At 40.9% G+C, this 24,145-nt stretch overlaps 1 protein-coding gene across 3 annotated transcripts in view; it reads right to left on the reverse strand.

Annotated features, from left to right (window-relative positions):
* LOC117944486 (myocyte-specific enhancer factor 2A-like) overlaps positions 1-21,788 on the reverse strand; it is a 39,731-nt gene extending 17,943 nt beyond the window's left edge. The window contains exons 1-3 of one of the 3 annotated variants that reach the window (XM_034871322.1): positions 21,660-21,788; positions 16,055-16,133; positions 4,144-4,330 (exon numbers count right to left, since the gene is read on the reverse strand). In XM_034871322.1, coding sequence (XP_034727213.1) covers positions 4,144-4,197 — 54 coding nt within the window. In that variant the 5' untranslated portion in view covers positions 4,198-4,330; positions 16,055-16,133; positions 21,660-21,788. Of the gene's footprint in view, positions 1-4,143; positions 4,331-5,124; positions 5,319-16,054; positions 16,134-21,659 lie in introns of those variants that run through there. The other 2 variants (XM_034871331.1, XM_034871311.1) reach the window with 2 other exon arrangements.
* Positions 21,789-24,145: the final 2,357 nt, after the last annotated feature.

A 24,145-nucleotide genomic window follows, 5' to 3' on the forward strand; every position in this document is an offset into this window, starting at 1 on the left:
CTGCCTGTCCCCTGAACACACTGTAAAAAACATCTCCTCACTATCTGCTAGCTGCCTGTCCCCTGGACACACTGTAAAAAACATCTCCTCACTATCTGCTAGCTGCCTGTCCCCTGAACACACTGTAAAAAAACGTGGTCTTTGTAGACAGCCCAAGGTCTACAAACCGCAACAAAAACAAACTGGTCAACCTGCACCATCAAGCATTAACAGTGTTCTGCATTCCATCCAATAACCAACAAGAAGGATTTGGGGGTGGGGGTTGGGGGGGTCTGGTGTTCAGAAGCATGGAAGGGAGGGGGAGGAGACGGGATGAGGAGGAGGGAGGGGCAAACTAGTCTTGTTTTTTTTTTTTAAATACTTTGAACGTCAAGAAGAAGTGCCATCACTTAACATTGCTTAGAGCACCTTTAAGTCAATGATAAATCTGAGTGAAGATGTGAAAATATGTCTAAGTTTCCAAATTAAGAAAATGACTTACTTAAAAAAAAATTCTCCAATGCTTAGTGCCGGTGGGCCACCAGGCTTGACATACACTGGGGGGAACCTTGGAACCTTTGAGCGTCATGCAACTCTTGCTTACTCAGAGGCACAACCAATTTACATGCAGGGAGAACAACACGGATAAAAAAAACTAGAATTAATTAACAGGATACTTTTTAAAATCTTTTTCATGCTGGAATCACCTGCTTGTCTGCGTTACCATTTTTTCTACATTTTCAATTACCTATGGATTTTCTGAGCTGTCCTTTGCAGAAGAAGACTATTATTTGCACGCTTAAAACATTTTGTACTGTAGAAGACACACAATATTACATGTTAAATGGATATGTGTAGGGAAGTGGAGGCCAAGGGGAGTTTCCTCTTGGGCATTTTGCTGCTACTACTACCCAGAACAACTGATAACTCATAGAGAGTCTGTGTCATACAGGAAGGAGGAGGTTTAAAGGGGGGGTTTCCCAAAATATGGTGGCAATAACCTGGAAATGGACTTCTACTGGAATGTTGCTGATTAAGTGGGTGGGGAATAAGGGTGGGGAAAGCAACTGAGTAATGTTAACCCTCCCTTAATGATTACTATCAAGATGTTATTCAGCCTTGATTGTAATCATATTACTTGAAAGTCCTCATACTGGCGGTAAACCTTAATGGAAGATGTAAAAACTAGAAAACATTCCAAGCATACAGTGTTATATTGTACTTAGGGCTTCACAATATAACAGCTTGTTTTATTGTCATCGCAATATCAACAAGTTTTTGTTTTAGTATAATATCTGTAAAAACCTGCACTTTCACCTGTCTTTCTGTTTTAGTGGTGCCTTATATTCATTTTAATGTTCAATTTGTTCTATAAAAGAGTGTTGGAAATGATTTGCTTTCATTTGTTTTAAATGTGTCTGCCGTTGTAACAATATGTTGTGTTTTAGCAGAATATTGAAAGCAGCAGAACCGAGTACACTTTAATATCTGAGTATTTATTGCAAGTAATGTGGTTATTGTAATATTTATCCAATATTGTGCACCCCTAACTGTACTGTGACTCAAAATGATAAGCGCTCTTGAAATGTTTATGTCCCCTGAAGCCATTAGACTTAAGTGAAATGTTTGGAGTGCACAGGTCACACATGGATCACACTCTCATCCCTTTTTGTGGTGTGGAGTTAACCTGCAGTGACTCATCAATATCTGTTGATGACTTCCTTGCGTCATAGCCTTTGTGATCCTGACTCATGTCTTCCCACCTTCTCACACCTCCAATATTTCCAGCAATGCAGAGCATCGGGTGTATGTGGTTCGTGTTTCCCTGCTTCATGTTCTTACATTTCTACACATTCACAGTTCTGCAGCTCAAACACAGTCTTCTACTGTTGGCTGCCTAGCAGTTCTGCTGGAGTGGTTAGAAGTTGTGGATGAAGTGAAGAGTCTTGCTTCTTCAATAGTACCAAAACAAATATAAATACTAAAAGCAACTACGATTTCCTCTCAAGTTGTAGCCAAAACTGTACAACACGTTAGTACTGACACACGGAGGCAGAGCAGAGCAATTAGCAAATTGTTTGTAATTTGTTTTCCAGTTTCAGTCTCTCTAAACGTTATAGTTGGCGTTCTGCCAGAAGTTGCAGTTCACTGACGGTAATTTGAAATGTTCCTATAAACATGGCATTGGAGAGGGTTTAGGAAGAGGAGGAATCTCCTAATCAGACTGGCAGTGGTGTTTCAAGCAAGCGTGTGTGCATTTCAGAGATATTTTATCTGTTTATCAGAAAACATCCACCCCCCTCCCATACTTTTCCACTCTTCTTGCCCCTTGAAATAAAGACACAAACAGAAAAATCCCCTCAATCTGCTGTAACTTCTGAGCCTTGATCTCCTCGGAGGAACTTATGTTTCTTCCAAAGTGGGCGACACTGGAAGTCAGATAAGGGACATGTACAGAGTGGAAGGTATAGCCTTCCTAAGCCAAAGCATGTCAGTTGTTGGGTCAAATATGTGGAATCCGATGACATCCAGCCGCTCTCTACTTCCAGCCCAACTCGAAGGCTTTCACCTAGGGAACTGCAAAGAGTACCATTATACTGTATGCATGATAGCATTGTGGTTTTTTATATTTTATAGCACAGGAAGTTAGATCGAGTTAGACAGGTGCTTTTGAAAAGTGATTAAGTCTTGTGTTTAGTCATAAAAGTATTTTTTTATTAAACATTTGGACATTTTATCAATGGGGATGATATATTGTCACATATGGTCTCCAGTGCAATTAAATGTGTTTTTGAAATGTCTGAGAAGCAAAGTGTCCTTAGCCAAGATGTTGGAGCTCCTGCAACCTCACATGTTCCAGTTAGGGAGTAAAGACTGCATCAGATGGCCAACCAAGTTCATGTTCAACCAAGCTCAACATTTGCACTAATGCCACAAGCATTTGGAACAGTAGTAGTCACTGAATGAATGCAGCATCGCATTACAGTAACTGGATTAGATTATAGTGGGAAAACAGACTCAACAAATCTCACTAGGATTCCAAGGGCAGTTAGCGTTAAAGTTGTGGTTTCTTTTTCATATTTACATCCTAAATGATGTTTGAAATCATGTTCTTTATTTCTTGAGCATGATTTGCAAATAGTTTTCTATAAAAAAAGAGATAACAAAGAACTACCTTGTTCCTCTTTTAGAATATGCTTTTGACTGCTGATAACTGGTTCATCACGGGTGCATCTTTTCTACTTCATTATCATAGCACTCTCTATAGTGTGTAATATTGTGATAGTTTAAAAAGGAGGAAAACCAGCTAAAAACACTTGCGTGTGATGCGCTTTAAAGATAAAACAAGAACACAAGCATCCTTCCCGAAATAGAGTACAAGAAGCTAAATATAAAGCAGGCTGCGCGATGCACACCTGACAGCTAAAGCAGTGTCTATCTAAAAAGGCTCCGCCAAGACAACCAAACATCAAATATAAACATCCCAGATATTTAGTTTCCAGCCACATCCCTATTTCCAGCGTCTGCGCCTTCCTTTCAGACAGGCTGCTATTTGTTGTGCTGTTGGGGGTGATATATATAGAGGAGACAGACAGAGAGGGATTCCAGCGGGCAGCGCTGTGGCTGCACAAGGAGACGGTGAGGAGAGAAAGCCACTGTGTGTCCCTAACACTGACCCACCCTGCTAATGACAGGGTGCCGTCCAGACCCAGCTAACCCCAAATTACTGCCATCGCCACCAGCTGGGACCAATGCACTCTCAAAAGTAAAATGTAGGTATTCCAAAGATGGCTCTCTGAGGGAGCCCTTAGTAAATTGTCCATGAACCCGTCAATACATTTATATAATATTTGGTCTTTCTGCAGGACACTCTACTAGAAACTATCATAGGGCTACTGTTAAAATGGCAACTTCACTCTGCTAGTTGCTTCGCTGAATCTTCAAACTCAGCTATATCAGTAGTTGTGAGAGTGGGATTTAAGCAGCATTCAGGGCCACACATCAACACAGCACATATCATAAAAGCTAACCAAAGCTGCCTCTAGATGTTGTTTACCACAGCAGAAACATATTGGATTTTGAATGGATGTGTGTTGTGATACAGAAGGCTGAGGAAAGAATCTACAGAGCAATGTTAGGAGAAAGTGCACAATGAATACTAACCTGTCGGTTCCTTTCATCTACGATTCGGGTGATCTGAATCTTCTTCCTCCCCATTGCAAAAAAAAATTCCTCAACAGCCGAAGAAGAAGATCAGCGGACTTCAGGTAGTCAAGAGTTCAACAGACAATCCTTAACACATACTTCCACTGTCAGCTGTGTTACTCCAGTGTCAGTTTTTCATGTCTTGCTGAAATAAAGCAAGATAAAGACAGGGTTAACAGTAACAATGGCAAAAACAGTTATATTCAGCAAATGCAATGAGATTCTTGCACAAATCCCACAGGGAATGTTCCCAAAAGCATCACTGGACAAAAGCAAACAGATTCCTAGTACCAAGACAAAAGGCAATACCAAGAACTTCCAGTTAGTACTTTGGCGGAACATCTTTGCACTTTGGGATGGACTTAACAGACACTGTCCCTAGCTTTTTAATGACGGATGAATAAAGTATATCTACATAGTTTACTACAGGCCGTTTCTTGAGACATTGTTACACAGTATTTCAAATAATTCTGTACAAACATAAGCAATGTGCAATCATCTAAAAAAACAGTTTTCTAGGCTGGACCAGATGGATCATTCTTGCCATGTGTCTTCAGGCTTTCCTCACTTTTTTTCCCCAGGGAAGATGAATACACAAGCTGCTTCTTCCCACCTGACACCAGGGGGGCATCAAGTAAAACCAAGGTTCCCTGAACAACCAGCAGTATGTCCTAGTCCAGGACATGATCTCTCACAGGTTTCCAACCCAAAAACGCACAACCAAGCCAAAGGCACAGGTGCCGAGGAGTGCTCCAGCATTTCTGCCACAGCAGAGTGCAGGAGTGCTATTCCCTGACATTCTTCACAGTCTCTTCCAAAGTCTTTTTGGCCCCTTGGAATTTAATCTCTAACCATTGTATTTACATTAAACACATCACAAAGGACTCACAAACACACTAACACTAGAATTAAATCCAGTTCATCTAATTCATCACACACCTTGCCTAGCTGGCTCCAAACTCTCCTCCACAGCAACACTTCTTCACGTGCACCAACATTAATATTCAGCCCCGCAGTCTTGAGTGAACTCAGCTCTGCTCTCCCAGTCTCTCCTCCTGCAGGAGTGCCCACCTGCCTTGCTCTGTCCCTCCTCTGCTCCGCCTCAGCGTTTCTGAGCCCTGCCTTCCCCCAGAGCTCCTTAGCTCGCTCCTAATCTCATCTGATCTGGGAGGGGGCAGAGAGTGAGGCGAAGCCAGGCTTTATTCTAACACTCTCTGGATTACTGCAGCATGTGGATCCTAGAGCTGAGCCACCAAACCCACCCACTCTAGACCCATTTCACAGGCTTGGGAGATGGGAGAAATGCATTTGTCATGCGCCACTATAAATGTATTGGTGATTCTTTGCTGATTTAAATGACCTCTATATTTAATAAAATATAATATAATGGAATGCCAGTCACGCAAATACCCCATACAGCAGATAAATGAAGTATTTCAAATGCATTTAAAAGCTAGTTGTTTATGGTATTGTGTCTTCTCCCTTTGAGTGATTTTTTAAAAGCTTCCAATTGAGAATACACCCTTACATTTCATATTTATTTGTCCTTGAACATTTAAGAGCTACATTGTAAGTGAAATTGGTTTGCAGGAGACTGCACGCTATCATCTAACCCATCCAATTCACCACCAGCTCAGAGCCCGGTCAGTTCAGGGTCCACACTGCCACAAACAAAGACTCCTTGCATATTTGGGATTTAAGGGTCACAAGGATTTATCCGTTTTACAATCTGGATGATTTGATGGCAAGACACATATATCTTGAAAGAGAGGGGAAACAATCCTTTGCACTATACTCCTGTACTACTATTTCCGCGAGAAGAGACATTTCTTTCAGCATGTCTTCTTCAGTGATTGTTCAGTTTAATTGAATTGAATTCGCAAAACTCTTTAGCAGTGTACAGTCACTTTATAAAGCTCTTTGGGAAAATCTCTGAAAAGCAGAAGGCATGTTCTAGCACTTGTATGAGTTGACTTATTGTGTCGATACTAATGCGTTGATCTGCTAACACTGCATTGGTTTTAGTAATAATCGATTGGAAACATTTTGAATCACAATAATCAAGCTGAATCAAAACTACTCTTCAGTTTGCTAGGAATAAAAAGATGAAACTTGGACTGATACTATATTCTAAATCAATCAATCAATCAATCAATTTTCAATTGCCCCATGAAATCGTACAAACTACAATTCCTGTGAAATGTCATGCCATCAGCTCCTTAAACTTGTGCATGATTCATCATGAAGCAGAATATGGCTGTGAGATCAACCCAACAGTCACCCGGTTGAATGGCACCAGGACTGCAGGATCCAGCCAAGTCTCGGTGGAAGGAAACCACAGTTCCAAACATCCGGCTGAAAAACATCACAGGTACACAGGCACGGAGGCCAGCTCACTGACCGACGCCTGCACACTGGCTGCCAGGACGCCCAGCAGAGAAGTTGCAGTCAGTGAGCATTTCCTCCACGCTTGCCTCAGCGTCCCCTCTTAATTAGAGATGGAGATGGATGCAGAGATGGTCTTGCTTGTCCATGTAGTCTGGATCGTAGCCATAGGTTGTTGCAAATGGCCATCCCTGAATCCCTGTAGAGTGGTGAACATATACCTGCCACCAAAGCCTTCCTCTGAGTTTGCTCTGTTTACATTAGAAAACTCCAACCAGCCAGACAAGCAGAGTCGACATGAGACCTGGGAGCAGCGATTCCTCTTACTAGTCTTGCTAGCTTGAACTTATCTTCTCCACCTTTTCCCGCCGTGATTAGCACAACTAATATTTGTAAAATAGACAATTTAGCATACAATTTGCAGAGCTGATGGAGAGATGACTGGAGAGGTTCGGGCCTTCTTCTTTCAGTTATTGCTATCAATGCCAGTGTTAATTATTACGGCTACTTCTCTTTATGCCACTACTTAGATGACATTAAACATTTAGATGTGAAGATCTTCCAGTTCACACTGACAATAGATATCTAATGTGTTGTCCTGCTTTATATATAATATTAGTGATAAATGGAAACTTGAATATAAAGTTCATACAATACAAATAAAACACAAATTTACCAAATGCATAAAGACAATTTTCTCTCTTTGACGATAAATGTCAGTCTCAGGCTGCAGAATCTGCAGAGCGACGAGGGAGCTTGTTCTACATTTACATCTCACATCCCAGACAAGTTGTCCTGATCAATGCAGATGTAATATGTCACTGTGGCAGAAACTCTATCTTGCTGACGTAAAAATCAATACAACCCACGGGATGAGCCAACGGGCTGCAGCAACCAGCACTCACACAAACACTTACAAGGCCGAGCTATATGTTTTAATTACATCCAAAAGAAAAGTCACACCTTATCTGCTACGAACAGCAGCACAATTTAAAAAAGTTCTATGACAACACAGGACCAAATTATCTTGTCTCTTTTGAATCAATAACCTATAAATAAGTGTCTTCATATGATATAAAAAAATTGATGTAGCAACTTAAAATAAAACCATTGGTTATACAATTTCAAAATGAATTCAAAGCCTGAGACGCAACCTGAGTCACATGCTGCTGAATGTGTAGGAGTTTCCTTTGATCATGGGGTGTCTTTTTTGGTGTCTCAGGTCCTCAGCTTGTAAAATAAAAACGATTTTTAATAATGGTTTTTGCACATGATTATATATTTTGTGCATATCTAGCATTTTAAATGTGTTTAATAATTTCCTGTAAGACCTGAAAATCAGAATCAAGGAAACAGCTGTTTCTCATTTATACTTGACTCTGACCCTATCACCGCCTCTCGTTCACTTCAAAATATCCCCCCCGTTGTCTGGATGTATCCTTAACAAGAAATGCTAAGCCCCCCGAGCAAACCTCACAGCCAAATGCTCTCCTCTTTATGTCACCCATGAAATCCAATTCCTGTGGATCTTTGGAAGTGTGACAATGCTTTGTGAGGGTGTGAAACACACAAGGTTGGATTGCAAAGGATTTCATATCGGTTATGCCTATACAATAGCAGAATGCCACTTCTAGTTGTTTCGGTAAATGGAGCTGATTTTTCATCTAGCAGTATCCACATAAAGTATACTGTACATGACTGCATGATGAGCAGAACACAAATAGGTTCTTCTATATATAGGTTTTAACTGTTTTTCTCTCTTTGCTAGAAACAGTATTTCTAATGGTTGATATAGCTAACAATAAATTCACGGATGCTTTACCGCCACTCTAAAAAAGTGCACAGTTTCAAGTGTTTGCGCTCATGAACATAAGTCATGGTTATGACAGACTTAAAGGAACAGTTTGAAATTTCGGGAAACAGACTTATTGGCTTTTTTGTTAGAAGATAAATGGGATCAATATCACTCCCATATCTGAAGGATAAATATGAAGCTGGAGTCATGAGATGGCTATCTTAGCTTAGCATAAAGACTAGAAACAGACAGATTGAAAACAGCTAGCGCTGCACTGCACAGTGTAGATTTGAGGTATCGATCTTCTCCGCAAACTGTTGGCAAGAAAGTGATTAAGAGTATTTCTCAAAATGTTTAACTATAAGCTACTTTAAAATGATCCTAGATTTCAATTGTTTGAGTAATTGATATAATGATAATTCAATTGATAATCAACTGATTGATACATTGTTAATTTACAGGATCCCTAAATAACCACCATATGTAAGGCACCTAACTCAATCCTGCTACCAAATCCTGTTGGTGACAGTAGAAGACCATGGCCCACGACTGTCCAGCGGTGCAGTGGCAGGGCACACACACACACACGCGCAATACGAGACATTACATCTTTTAGCATCCAGTTTGCAAAAGACCATGACAGGGCCCCTTTAACACTGGTCTGTTGACCCCTATAAAGACCAATAAAGAGGGTTAACAATACGTGTAAAAATATCAAATTCTAAAAGAAAATAGAGCACTAATTAACAGCTCCCCCCTTCTTTTAACATCATCTCATGTAAAGAATAAACACATTCAGAGCTGCTGAAGGTTAATCGTGCTGGGTCTTAACAGCACCAGGTTGTTTTCCGTAGAAAAGCAGCACAGAGTAATTGGCAACCCTTTCATCCGTCCTCATTAAAGACCATGCATTCATCTCTAATTGTGTTGGCCCCACCGTGACCTCTGCTCTAGTCCCTCCAACAGTAAATCAATAAGGTGTCAAGCTGATGCTACCCAGCATGCATCACTAGGTAACCCCCCCTTCTTCTGCTACCAGTAGAATGAAGTAACCACTGTGTCCAAAGGGGCTTGGATGATATGCTTTTGTCCCGATTTGATTCTTTCATGATACATGGGTGTTGATTCCATTTGTATAGCGATTGTCGCTTATTGCAATTCTAGTATTGAAATTCAATAGTATTGAGTATTGCAATTTTCTTTTCCTTCTTTAACTAAAACAAATGTTGAATAATACTCTTCAAGAGACAGTATATTATGTGACATTTCTAAAGACAAATTGTTTTCTAAGAAGAATGCCCATCACCACACAGTCTGACATTTCATTTGTAAGAACTTACTGTACATAACATGTATTTTCTGCATTTTCTGCTTTCGCTCTATTTTCCAGGAAGCAGATATGACATAGTAACCATCAGCATATAAACCGAAAATAATCTGATCATTAGAATCCCATTTTTTACAAATCGTCGCAAAAGAAATCACAATACATGTGAGTGTTTCATATGTGCGAGAGTGGAGACTCATTTCGGTTTGGTAGACTCCGGTATAGTCCTGGGCCTGGCTGTCGGTGAGGAAGCAGCCGTGCCCAGATTCCTGGTCATTTGCTGGAAGATGAAAGACTTTCTGTTTCATCACTGTTTGCAGAAGTGTAAAGCACTGATGACACAGATTGCATTCCTTATTCACGGCTTAACCTTCCCTGCAGCTTGCTCATCTCCATGCTCGGCTTAAGATTTCTCTTTTTGCTCAATCTTGTCCTTCCTCCTCGAGCATCTTATTTGCATCGTATCCATCAGCAGGGAGAGCAAGGCTCTCTTGCTCGAGGCATAACTAGGCAGACCGTTAGAAGATTTTTCTCCCCCGCCAGCCCGGACTTTGAAGTTCTCACAACAAGTGGAGTTTTTACAAAAGTTCTTAAGGGGAACCTATACATGGTAAACAGGCAGGCCATGTGGTGGTCCTGCTTCCCGGGGGAGATGGAGTGAGATCAGGCTTGTTTACTGGCTGAAGTGTTTAACCCTTCCCCGTTCAGAGTAGCATTCAACGTGCCGCCCCTCCCCACACGCCTAGTTGTGAATACAAGTTTTCTTTGATGTAAGGAAAGCGAATGACAATTTATGTAAAAACATAATGGAGTTGCGGCCACTTAAAAGAACCAGCGATGAAATTAGCATTTCCTTATGCAAATGATGCTCTGACTGGCACACTACACAATCTTTGGATAAGCGTCACAACCAGCAACAACAGCAGCATATGAGTCTCGTTGTAAATCTGCCCAATGACAAAACCTGAGATTCAGTACAATCAATTTCAAAAAATTTCATTTCACCCTTTTTCTATGGCTTATTATGTCTTTTATAGCAAGACAGGTGCAAGGAAACCAAGTCATGCTGTTGTCTGCTGCCAGGCACAGCAAGAGCACGGACTGTGATTCATTTATCACCCTCATTAACACAGGCTAGCCTCTGGTTTTATGCAGCCTGAGTATCCACGCTGGCCTCTGCTGCTTTGCAGGTCACTAAGCTAATGTGTTTTTGCCTGAAATGTTATAATTAAACGCATCTCCCTCCACCAGCAGCCCAGCCATTTAATGCCAGGCTGGAGGCCAGGGAGATTAGATGGCTCTAAGTGTCATCTGTCATTCCACCCGACTCCCCCTGTCAGTTAGCAAACCACAAGATGCTGTGGTAATGTATCTAGGAGGAGATAAGAGTATAGAAAATGCTCTGTGAGTGTGTATATGCATTCATGTCAAGGCAAAATGTACACATACAAAGCTGGCGCTATGGGCTCCGCATGGCTGTCATCGGCCAGTAAACTGAGTAAAAGTTGCTAACAGGAAACAAAACAAGTTGCCTCGGCCATCTGACCACATGCAATATTTCTTTCTGTGCATGGCGAAGGCATGACCCGTCTTACTCTGCTTCTAATTGTTTGGGATTTATTGGGATTCTTTGGTTTAAAGAACTATTGGCATTTCTTTGATCCAATCACAAATCGTCTTGGCCGGTGCTAAGCAGCATGTACGTTTAAAACAGAAAGAAGAAGAATTTGGTTCGGTTGGGCAAGTTTTAATTGTTCTTTTATGTCAGCAACTATTGGCGATGTTTCATGCTATGCTGGGACTAAGACACTTTAGGAGAATATCCAGGACACGCAAACAGCACAAACAGCTGATCGGCTATGTAAGTTTTATTTTTTCACTACAACGGAAGGCAAAGGTGTTTCCACATCACATTTTTTTATGTTAAGTACAATTTTATAGACTTTTCTGTTTTCATCATTTCTGTTTTTCACAGTATGTGAATGAAAACATGGCTACTGACAACCTATTCCCCAGCATGCAACACTGTTACTCACAATCTCCCAGCCTTATAAAATCTCCAAGACAGCAGTCTACTCATTTACTGGCCCCACTGTGATGTCATTTCATTATTGTGCTGCTTTTATGACAGTGGGATAAGATTTTCCTGTCTCAACACAGAGACACTGATGTCATGCCTGCAACACAGATGGAAACACAAGCTGCCCTGTAAAATATGACTATGCTTCCACACTCTCAGTTCCTTTCATAAAAACAGTAATTGGTCTTCAGCTAGACTTTCAAGACTAACATGTGTTTATTTTTGCTCTCTTCCATTGTCATGTTTCCATGGGCCGAGCTGTCAGCTGTAACTCTGAGGTGAAGTGACACTGTCCTAAGTCATAAAGCCCACCCCCTACATGTTAGCAGATGGGATATGGGCCAGACTAAAAAAAATGTAAGTATGTGTCTAATACATTTTTCCAAAAGATGCTTTCTGTCATTTTACTAAGTTGTGTTTACACAAATTTTTGTGTCAAGTGTCCAATTTTCTGATAAGTTTGGTTTTAATTAGTTGTTTGGTGCTATAAAAACAGGGTGACATGATTGACAGCTATGACTGACTTCCATTTGGTCAGGCGGATGTGTGGGCGGGACTTCGATACCGCGACTCCTTGTTCATTATTTCAACATTAAATACAGATTGACTCAACCTTAGCTCCAGTCCACATTAGTCGTGTGGGGCCCCCAACAATGTCTTAATGCCTCCTTGGGGTTCCCGCTCCACCACCCCCCACTTTGGGAACATTCATATTCAGAAATAAGTGTCTTGACAACAATGCTAAAGACAAAGGTGATAAATAGATCTACAGTGTAATATCCATAGAGTAAGTAGTAAGTAAAGCCCTTTCTGATCATACAGTACAGTCACACAAACACCATATGTACAGTATATACTATAGTTCTGCACAGACAGTCTTTTCATCTCTCAGCCTCAGAACTTAGTCTCTCTAGCCTTTGATCTACTAAATGATATTATAATGAATTCTTTAACATTTTGGTTTGTTCCTGCTCTCATTGAAATTCTGCGCTTTCAGCAAAGTAATAGCATCCTTTTAATGTTGTGCGGAGGTGGTGAGTAGATCTGACGCCTCTATCCTGAGGACACACACACCAACACTACCATCTCTTTGAGATTACTGGGTAAACAGTGGCCTTTTTTCAAGTTGGGGTCTAAACAGGACAAGTAAAGTTCAGTTGGAACCATTACGCAAGTCCTTCCATGTTCATCCTGTATCAATCTCACATCAGGGGTGCGTAGCATACACAAGAATCAAAGATTGCTCCTTGCAAATGGAACATCAAGTAAGTGTGCCACTAATGCATTTTACCGCCACATTTTAGGTGGAGGGTGAGTGGATAATGGAGATGAACAACTGACACAATCTCAAGGCTTTGGCATACTTTTCAAATGGCTGAACTTTTTTTTGGGAAGCTACTTCTAGAAATGTGTAATGTTACTTGTGTACACGCAAGACGTTCACTGCTGACAGCTGACATTTTAGGAGAAAACACCTTCAAACTTCAGCATTTGTGCACCCCAATTATGCTGTCTTTTAAACTAATTTGTATGTTGTAACTCATGTTTCTTTTTATCTATTTATTCAAATGCATGTTCATGTGTGAGTGAAGCACTACGCAACCACGTGTTTTATGCTATATAAATAAAGTGTTACTTACTTACACTTCTCCTGATCAATAGAAGGGGAAGAAGGTGCTTCCACCGCGCTGTGAAACTAACTTTGATCTGCCATATTCAAGCCTACAGTGTTTGAGTATCATTTAATGGAACACAAGTACTGCACACATCAGAACAAAGCCTTCCTCTCATTATAGGTGAGAATGTAGTTTTAAGTGCTTGTAAATGCAGACAATGTTAACATTATAATAAAACCTTATTATAATGTAACCTTCCTTTCCTTGATGACATGTTGGTGTGATTGTAGAATTGGTTAGATTTGGTTAGCAGCAGGCATAGCTCATCCTGCCTTCAAACCGACAGCACACTGTTCTGGGAAGGAATTATAAGGCTCTGAGCAAATGTGCAAAATTTTACTGAATGGCTGGCATGAGAAGAAATATTACATCTGGGATCAGATGGGCCACCTGGGATTAGGGTGTATAATTGCTGAAAGCCATAAAATCACACAATGCTTCTGTAGGAAACTAACGCAGCAGGGCCAGCTGACTTCAATTTGTACACCAGTAGTCACCAAAATCACCAGATGATTATTAACATTATGAATTCTTACTGACCTTAATGTACTGTATCAATACTAAAAGGTTTGATCATCTGTATTCCATGTCAATCAGTTGAAAGGTTTTAACGTTAACTATGTGTTTAAAATGGCCACCGTTACAGCAAATAGAACAGTCACATGATTAAAACTGGCACCATGATCACGTGATGCGGCCATATGTTAAACATGTAGCACGGTCATAGTATATTCTATGTTGTTTTTGGGAGTCACTGGAAATGAATCTATTCTGCCGTTTAGGTATGAGGATGTGGTGCCAGACCTTAAAAGAACACTACCAGTAAACCTGAGGTATGTGAAGCTGAACAAAATAATGATTTAATGTCAAAGCAAACAAAGCAACTAAATAGCGTAAGCAAAATAAGCCAGAGACTGGATTTAACCCCAGTGGCCGTTTAGCTGTTGTATTTTAGTAAAACTGTGAAGATATTCATTTTTATAATAATAGACAGAAGTGTAACAGAGCTAGAATAAGGTAACAGGGAAGTTGCTGTTATAATAACCTAGTCCTCAACTCAGCATCACTGACTCTTCATGTAGGACCAGCATTAATGAATTGTTGGCACCATTAAGAACAGCGTCAGGGTTCTGGTCTGGATCCTGTCTCTGCAAATCCACACTGAGTTTAATTAAGCCAAGCCACGCTACCATTGACCCAACATTACTGTTTAACTTGGCAGGCCGGAGGGAAACCTATTTACTGGGAGCAACAAAGGCCGTTTTATGTGACTGATGGAAGGTAGATTGCAAGGCTAATATGTAGAAATTGTTTTATTTGATTTCTGTATTTATTGAGTGTAATTTCTGAGCTCCTCTGTGGCATTTTTAGCATCAAAAGTGCGGGTGTGTGGCCCAGCAGTCAGACAGCAGGCAGCCAGAGGTTTGCTGGTTTGGAAGGAGCACTCAGGCCTGATTACCGGGGCGTCCCTGCAGGAAGACTTCTCAAGGCCAATAGATTAGGAGCTCTTCCAGAGACCACAACGAGAGGAGAGAACATCAACCAAAGCATCCACTAGAAGGTATTGCTCAACACAGAAAACGGGACTGCAATGTCACTTCCCTATAAAGATACACATAAAACACATTTTATGTTTCACCTTACCCCTAAACACTGTCTGCAAGTAATGTGAGTCAGCACAACCAGAGGTGCATAATGCCGTTCTGAACATTTCAATAAATATTATGTGCTGGGCTCATTGTATCTAATTTCAGTTAACTGAAATTGTTTGTTTTTTTATAATATTAAAATCCAAACAGTTGTGTTAACTAGTCATGGCCACCTCCAAAGACAAGATACCATTAGATATAATCTGGCTAACTTTAGACACATCAGGCCATATCTAACCCGGAGGCATGCCATGATCTTTTCCCACATATCATACTGCTCCACAAGCTGGTTGCAAGTTAACATGACAACTCTTAAACCAATAGAAACCCTTTAAAACATGAGATCAAAAACCTATCAGCTATCACCACTGCCATATCACTAATAAATACAACTTAATTAATCCTGAGAGTTTTCCACATCCTCTAGATGCCTGCCTCATTTTCAAAGTATTCCATGGGCTTGCCCCTCCACCACTGGGTGAATTGCTACAGCAGAAGAAGAGCAGTGGCAGGGCAACCAGAACATAGACGTGGTAAGTTTGGCCAAACAGTCTTCTCAGTGCGGGCCTCAAACTATTGGAAGAGCCTTCCTGTTGAACTCAGAGAGAGGACCAGCTGTCTGTCATTTACAGTCCCACTCAAGAGAAGGGTTAAAACAATCAAAACTGCACTCATCAACAGCTGCTTTACCTCATCCTGGGTACGGCCCTTCTGTGTATTGGACTTATTTTTTGTTTATTCCTATACATTTTGAGTGTAAACAACAAAAATGTTAACGGATGTGCATTGTCTCTTTTAAATAAACAGATAATTAAATGAATGAGGTATGGCCTGAGTAGAAAAGGAGGACTAATCAATAAAGTTATTTTGAGATGAATGACTTTGGATTTTGAAAGAGCTGTTGCAAGAAATTTAAGAAAAGAATATGTGAATTCATAAAGAAGAATCTGATATTACCTTGTGTTGTTTGGTATGTGCAGGGCAACAATGGGGAGACGATATAACAGACAGCAATTCCTCCTTCAGCTCTGAGATTCTGAAAGAACAAAAAAAACGTAGTTTCCTAATTTCTTGCTTTTTTATTTTTAAGTAAAATAGAAAAAGTGTCTTGCATAACTATAAATTAAATTGTAGTTACAACTGCAAGATGTTTTCTGTTTTCACTGGCAAAGAAGGAAAGTGATGCTCCGGTTCTGTTATTATGGCATTTCAACTAGAGGTAATCCACCTCTGAACTGCACTTCTCATTGAGAACAGAATTATTTGTTCCTGTGATTTTCCCCTAAAATGAGGCATCACCATAGACATTTGTGAAGAATAACATCTGTAACTAATAAAGCCATATTTCTGGATGCAATGAAACAGTAAAAGCATCATTTTTTATGCAGATATGATGCCTGTATAATCACGTCAAATAGCAGAAGGATGTTCCTTGTGTGTCATAAAAACTTGAAGAAACTTGAAGTGCATTAGATTAGACAGAATTAATATGAGCCTGTGCTGTTCCTTAATCATATCAGTCTGGATGTCAGCATAATCAAAAGAGAGGTAGCAAGCACACAAGAAGCCTCCAGAGCAACAAGAGTCATCTAAACCGGTCTTTCTCTCGGCTGTGTGTGATGCAGCGCGTCCCTGCTTCAGCCAGGCATCGCCACCGCTCATCAGAGTGGATAAGAAACGCATCAGCCCCCACAGGAGCAGCCTGCATTAGCTGGCCACGCAAAGAGAGCAATATAGGAGGAAAAACAAGTCAGTCAGTCAGTCAGTCAGTCAGTCAGTCAGTCACGGAGGACTCAAAATAGCCTCTCAATAAAATACATACACACACACAGTGCAGTTTCTATTTCTTCAACGTGGGGTGCAAAAAGAGAAGCCTGTCCTTCAGAAGTGTTGCTATTTCTGTTTACCACAAGGCCCCAAATATTCTATCATTAGGGAAACTAGGAGGGAAAGGAAATACCACGGGGGAACACATGGACTCCATACAGCCCGCAAGGGAACCGAACTGCCTCAGTGGCCTAAGGGTCAAAGACTGTCATGTTACTGCTAACACATTTCCACTGTATGCATACTCATGTTGAGATGCTGCTTAACTTCTTGTTAGAAATCATCAGCGTTTTTTTTTCTCATCATTAAGGTTTTAACATCCAGTTGTAAATATGCAGATATTTGTGTAACTTTCATGGCAAAAATATTAAAAAAAGAAAAAAAGAAAAAGAAAGAAAGAAAATAAAAGAAAATGAGCATGTGTGGTGTGGTGAGACAGAGATCACTTAAAGATAAGGGTGAATATTGTTTTCACAGGTCTTCACATGCCAAAATCAAACGGTGGTGGAAACAATGAAAATATGGGATCCAATCAGAATGTGAGGTGCTTCATTTGTAGAGATATTCAAATCTAAACTCTGCAGCTAAATATTCAGAACGGACAAAGAATCCTAGTTATAAACTCAAATACCTTATGTGAGGTGACTAAATCCAAGCTGCAGTTCTTCATCCTGTGGGTAACATCACCATCAGCGAGCTTTCCTTAAGCACCAAGCTTTCTTACTGAGTCCTGTTGTCTGGTTTCTGGGGTCCATTGATAGGTTGATCTCCTTCTGTGATGTCTGAATTTCTTCACCTTGCACAAATAAAGCTTAAACTCTATCAAGCTCCAACCAACTAGCTGACATGAATGAATGAAGTAATATGCCCATTTCAGACGCTGTTACCCCTACCACTAACCACAATGACAAAATACTGAACTGACACGCTCACCATCACTTAATGCGTCAAATCTGTACTCATGCAATCATCTCACTCTAGCATAAAGACCAAGTGCATTTGATAAAACGGGCCGGGATCCCAGAAATGGTTCCAGCAAAACTACATTAGGAGACAGCAAAGTTTCTACTGTCATTCTCCTGAAACAACATCAAACATCCAGCACACCACCGTACAGCATTAGAACCAGGTTTTGGGGGGTGTCCTGTTTCATCTTGGCAGACGGAATAACAGGTCTATTCATGTTTAAAATAGGTTCTATTATGTAATCCACATGCTCACAATCCTGACAATGTGACGTCATCGGGAGATGAACGAGGGTTGGGTCTCTTTGTGTTACGACTAACTGTCAAGAGAAGATGGAAGTTAAATTCCTTTGAAAGTAAACACTTAAAAATACTGAACTTAGACATCGTAATCACATTTGCAGTAATCGCTGTATGCACGTAGCCGTTAGGAACAGCTGTTCTCACTGAAATAGTCCTAACAAATACCACATACAGTGATATACCGTAAATAATTTGCAGTACCTCCCACAAAAAATGTGATAAAGTGTATGTGACTTGGCCACATTTAAAGTTTAAAGCATTTTTCAACTTCAGCACCCTAAATGAATATTTGATCATGGGACATTTGAGCCTTAAGCAGAATCATGTTATGAAGCTTCTGCTCTAGGAACATGATCCATCAATCAGAAACTGAAAGGCCACTAGCTGTTAGCAGTGCCTGACGGTTATTGGTGACAGCTCCGAACTAATTACGATGTATCCGCTTTTAGACCGCAATGACATTTTGGCCATTTGGGGACGCAGAAACAAGCGATAAACACAACATACGGGCAATTAGTACCTTTAAAGGTGATATGGCTAACGTGTTAGCAAACAGTTGCCTATTTAAAGATACAGCAACATTAGCATTGCTTTGAAGTCTGTCTCAAATAACGTATACTGTCCATAAGGTTGGAACTAAATCTCAAATGTACAAAAAAACAGATATGAAATGGAGTGACCCAGCCCTGCTTTGAGCTAAATGCTAATGTCAGAATGCTCACATTGACAATGTTAAGTTTAAAGTCACAAACTGGAAGAGAAATTAAAATATCTTGCACTGTACTATTAAGTTAATAATCTCAAATGCACTGTAACAAACTGAAAGTACTGTACATCTGCTCCAGACTAGACAGCATCCAAGACATCTACGCCTGCTGGGAGCTAACCGAGTGGAGAAGGGAAGGTTCTTTCATCCCATGTGCTCCCTGTGGTCTCAGCCCTCTGACAGGGTGACAGCGTAACCATGACCTGATTACCTGTCCCCTGAAGCCTGTAATCACTAAAGCCAGCAGACAGGCACCGCCAGTCCGCTGACAGGGAGGATAATTGAAGGTGATGCTACATGCTGCTAGCCCTGCTAATGAAATATGAAAACAAAGAGCAGGGACAAGGCAGCAGGGCACCAAAGAGTCCTGAATTCCAGAGCAGGACATTTCCCGACTACTCACCAGCAGCTTTGACCTTTTTTGCATGGACGTACTGGCTAACTGTTCCACCTTTCTTACATCAGCAAACACACGCCACACAGACATGATCAGGTTTTTAACAAGTTGGAGGACATTTCCCAACTCATTCCAACTAGCGACTTCTGATGAAAGTTAGAAGAACAAGTAAGACCATCTTGGTTTTTAAATACAGGTTTGGGACAGAGGGAGATGCACCATGGGAGCCAACATGTATTGTATTTGACTGGAGAATAACATTCAGAAATGATAAAACTATATTTGCCTTGAGGCACAAAGTGTGTTGGAACCTCAGTCCACCCACCCGTCATTTGGTCCCAATGCTTATCGCTTATCTTAAAAGGTTCAATACACAACAATACACAACAATTAGTGTTTTAATCTGCCTGTCAAAAAGCTCCAAACAGCTTGGAAAGAGCCGATTTGAAGCAAATGTTAAAAAGACTTAAAAAGTCCTAATTAATTTGTTGCTTTGAAGAAATTCCAGTCAGCCATGCTTTGTCGTAGTTCCCCATTTTGTTACCGCCACATCACAAATGTCGCATTCAAGAATTCCACATTTTTTTATGATTTTAAAATAATTATTATTTAAAATTATGAGCACTACATAAACATTATCTTCAGCAGTGCTCTTTAATTCAAAGTGGTGATGAATTCCACTGAATCTAATGTTCCAAACCCTTTGTTGATGTATTCTCCACATGACACATCTGGAGTTAAGGTTTCCTGACACAGCATTATTACTTCCCTTCTACGTTTAAGTGTTCTCATTTTTCTTAGAGAGCATGACATGCATTAATGCAATTCATTTTAAAACAAAACCACGCATTAAAGTTTAGAACATAAAACCTGTGCCAACCGGGGGGGGGGGGGGGGGGACGGACATTAAGGCCTACTGTAGATTCACATCTTTTAAATGCTGTCTTGAAGCATTCCTCACATGTCATTGATGCACTTGTAAAGGCTTCTAAAGGTTCTTCTCCGAGCTGGGCTGCTGAAGCATCATATTAGCTTCAGCTGAACTTCAGAATGTATTTAACACAAAACAACGGCTGTGAATTGTGTCACTTAAACACTGTGATGGCTTTAGGAAGGGGGTCTCTCTGCAGCCAGTGTGGACATAAGGCATAAACACTTTCAATATAAATATGTGCATATACTGTACGTAGGCCTGTATTAGGATAGACTTGAGTAAATGTGAAGCTATCCTTTAAAACCAGATTACAATCTCCAAATGTTCACACTGCCATTTTAAAACTAAATGAGATCAGTTCTGACCTGGCACTAACAGAAGTCTTATTGTAGTTTCTATAACTTCACCACAGACTCTGGGATGTCTCTGCTTGTCCTGCCTACAGGATGTTGTCTCAGGTCTTTGAGCAGACATGAAGTATGGTTTGGTATTTTTGAGGTACTACACCGACAGCATTTGTTCAGCTGTGTGAACACTGGCTCCACTGGCCTTCATCACCTACTGCCGTGGTGTCACTGGGAGTAATGGGAGTGGGACTCAACCAGTCCTGCACCACTTCCGATATGCCTGGGCTGCTGAACTGTTACTCCCTTCTTGGTATTACTATTAGCTTGTGGTTCTCCACCAGCAGCTCTACTGGTCTACTTCTTAGAAACTAGCATCCGAATACTACACTTGTGTATTTAAGCGGCTAAAAGCAGCTAACGTTGAGGGGTTGGCCCAGCGAAGTGAATCAAAGTGTCGAAGCTCTCCATCACAACGTGTACTACTGTACACTGTACACGCACGGTACTCACAGGCAGCGACACACTAAGCCACAAAGTCACAACGAGACTAATTAGCGCCATAAAGCCGTCCTGGACATCCACGTAGGCTACATTAAGTTATACAAAGCGTTCATTAGTGAAGATAGTAAGGAAACGAAACTGTAACGGACCAAGGAAACAGTCCATGAAGGGTAGCTAGCTAGCGGCTCCTGCCTCTCAGTCTCCACAGCACGGGAGACAGTCTCAGTCTCCACAGCACGGGAGACAGCAGTCTCTACAGCACGGGAGACAGTCTCAGTCTCCACAGCACGGGAGACAGTCTCAGTCTCCACAGCACGGGAGACAGTCTCAGTCTCCACAGCACGGGAGACAGTCTCAGTCTCTACAGCACGGGAGACAGGCAGTCTCCACAGCACGGGAGACAGTCTCAGTCTCTACAGCACAGGAGACAGCAGTCTCCACAGCACAGGAGACAGTCTCAGTCTCTACAGCACGGGAGACAGAGTTAACGGACCTTATCCCATAAAAAGGCAGAAGACTTACCACTTCGTCAGCTTCTGTAAAAAGTTACTTTTTATAGTAGGTGTCTTCGGCAGACACAAGCAGGTCCTCGGCCGATATATTTAGGAAACTGTCCAACTCAGAGGGCAGCGCGAGCTGGAGCTCCTCCCACCAGAGTGTGTGTACAACTACGTCTGCGCGCGCGTGTGCGCATGTTTTTATGTATCACAGTGTGTAAGTAATTGTGTAAATATTACTTTACCAGTATGTTCTGAATTGGTCTGTGGGAGTAGCTGACTAACCATTCAGATACAAGTCCTTACATACTGTGGCTCAGTGGGGGGGGGGGGGGGGGGCAGAAAACCCGGGGGTCCTTGAGGGAGTTCCAGGGGTTCACCAACAAAAAGGGTTCATGTTTATTTCCACTATGATTACATCCATAAGTAACACAATGACAGAATGTATGAGTATTTTGGTCCTTGGCTTCATACACTTTGTGTAATAAAACATCTAATAGCAGAAGTCCTGTCAGATGGGGACCCGGGACGAAATGGAGTCTGTGGTCCAATCTGCGATGTGATCATTTAAAGCCTTTGATCATTCTATTATAAGGTGATTCCAGATATCATAGATTAATACCAGACTTTTTTAGCTGGCAGCCTGTATAGCCTACCGCATGGTGTCAACCCAGACACAAGCCTAGCGGAACAACTGATCCATTGATATCATATTCATCCCCGCCCGGAAGGAAGAAGAAGAAATCTTGTGACTGAAACGCCACAGATTTAAGTTTGTGAATGAGCTGAGGAGGGGGGTCGGAGCAGTCAGTGTAGTGTTACTGTCTTACCTTTACTACACTGCTATCGGAGTGTTGATTACATCACAACCAGCATATAACACACACGAGCAATACACACCATGCTACAATCAAAGAAGCAGAGAAGGGGCAATATGTGTTGTCCTTCAAACTGTGCATTTGTTTAAAAGCAAGAGGCTGCTTTTGGAAATCAATGTGTAAACTATAGTATGTCCACAGAGGATATCTGAGTACATAAGGAAAGGTTCTTTGCTAAACGTACGATTGGGTGATTGTGTTTTTGAAACTAAACCCTTCGAACAAACATTTGATTTGGATCATTTGGCCCTCAGGAGGAAAGGCGACAAGCTCTGGTGCCATCATGTGTCCTCGGGTCAGATGACAGCTGGTCCAAAACAGCAGGCAAAGGAAACATCTGCCTACTCTGTCTGTAAGGTGTCTTCAGATTACTCTTGTTATGATTTGATACTAAAAAAAATAATTATAAAATATAAAATGAAGCATTCCCTGTTTTGCAGCTAAAGGTTTTTGTGTTCAAGCCAAAACTGAACTTCGTGCATGTTTTAATCAATGTTTCAATCTGTGCAAACAGTTAAAACGAAGCAATTAACTCAGATATAATGGAGGCTAGTTTTCCCATCTCACTCAGTTGGATTAATAAAGAGCAAGAAACCGGCCTGAGTTTGAAGTGCTCATTAGATTAGCTCTTAACATGCACACAGTTTTCATCTTCATGTGTAAGGATTATATCTCAATGTGTATATTGTGTATGCCCATCGTTTTTTTTTAACATGAGTGGAGGGTGAGAGGATGGAGAGAGGAGAGATAAAGCGGGGATTGAAAGAGCAGACTGGGGACGAGGCCTAACCACTGAAACACAATAACCACAGATGAAAGGAATGTCATGCCTTAACAGGATTTCACAGCAGAAAACCCTCTTCCTCATAATACACTGGCTGGATTGGACGCCCATACTGTGTGTGTGTGAAATTCTCTTTACAGAACTGTAGTAGCAAACTTTCTCTATGAACTGACCCTCAAGCAAATTCAGTGACTTTGTTAAAAGTATAGAGCATCAGCCCCGTCATCCATCACTCTGCATTTCCTAATGGTTTCACTAAAGAGGAAAGTGGTTGGTGGTTTAACTGGTAAAAAAAAGACCTCTTAATAAAAAATAGGGAGCCCTAAAACAAAGCTTGTAATGTTTTTCAAACACATATTAAATGCAAAAAAGACAAGGAAGAAGAAGTTGTCCCTGATTACTGCAAACAGCACACAGTGCAACTGAAACTTACACATTTCCATAATTTATTGCAGCATTGTCTGTAGTCACTTTGTTACATGAGTATCATCATCATTTCAAAATGTGTTCAATATGTAGTGCATATTCACTCAGCAGATTGAAACTTCACATGCAGAAGTTTGCAAAGATGCAGCAAAGAAATTCATAAAAAACAATAAATAATGTTTTAGACATACATTCATATTCACTCCTTTAAAAATCGTATAAAATAACACGGTCCATGTGTTTGTTTTAGGATTACCGACCGGAATGCCTTGAATGTCTCCGCCGACCAGTCAAGTTGCAATGTACATCCATATCTGTCCAGAATCATATGTAGTTAAGACTTTGAAGGTATTTAATGAAAGGTATACATTTATTTCTTGGTGAAAGGAAGTTGTCACTATAATGACATGAATAATTAAACAT

This window comes from Etheostoma cragini, chromosome 1, assembly GCF_013103735.1.
Source record: "Etheostoma cragini isolate CJK2018 chromosome 1, CSU_Ecrag_1.0, whole genome shotgun sequence".
NCBI classification, from domain to species: Eukaryota; Metazoa; Chordata; class Actinopteri; order Perciformes; family Percidae; genus Etheostoma; species Etheostoma cragini.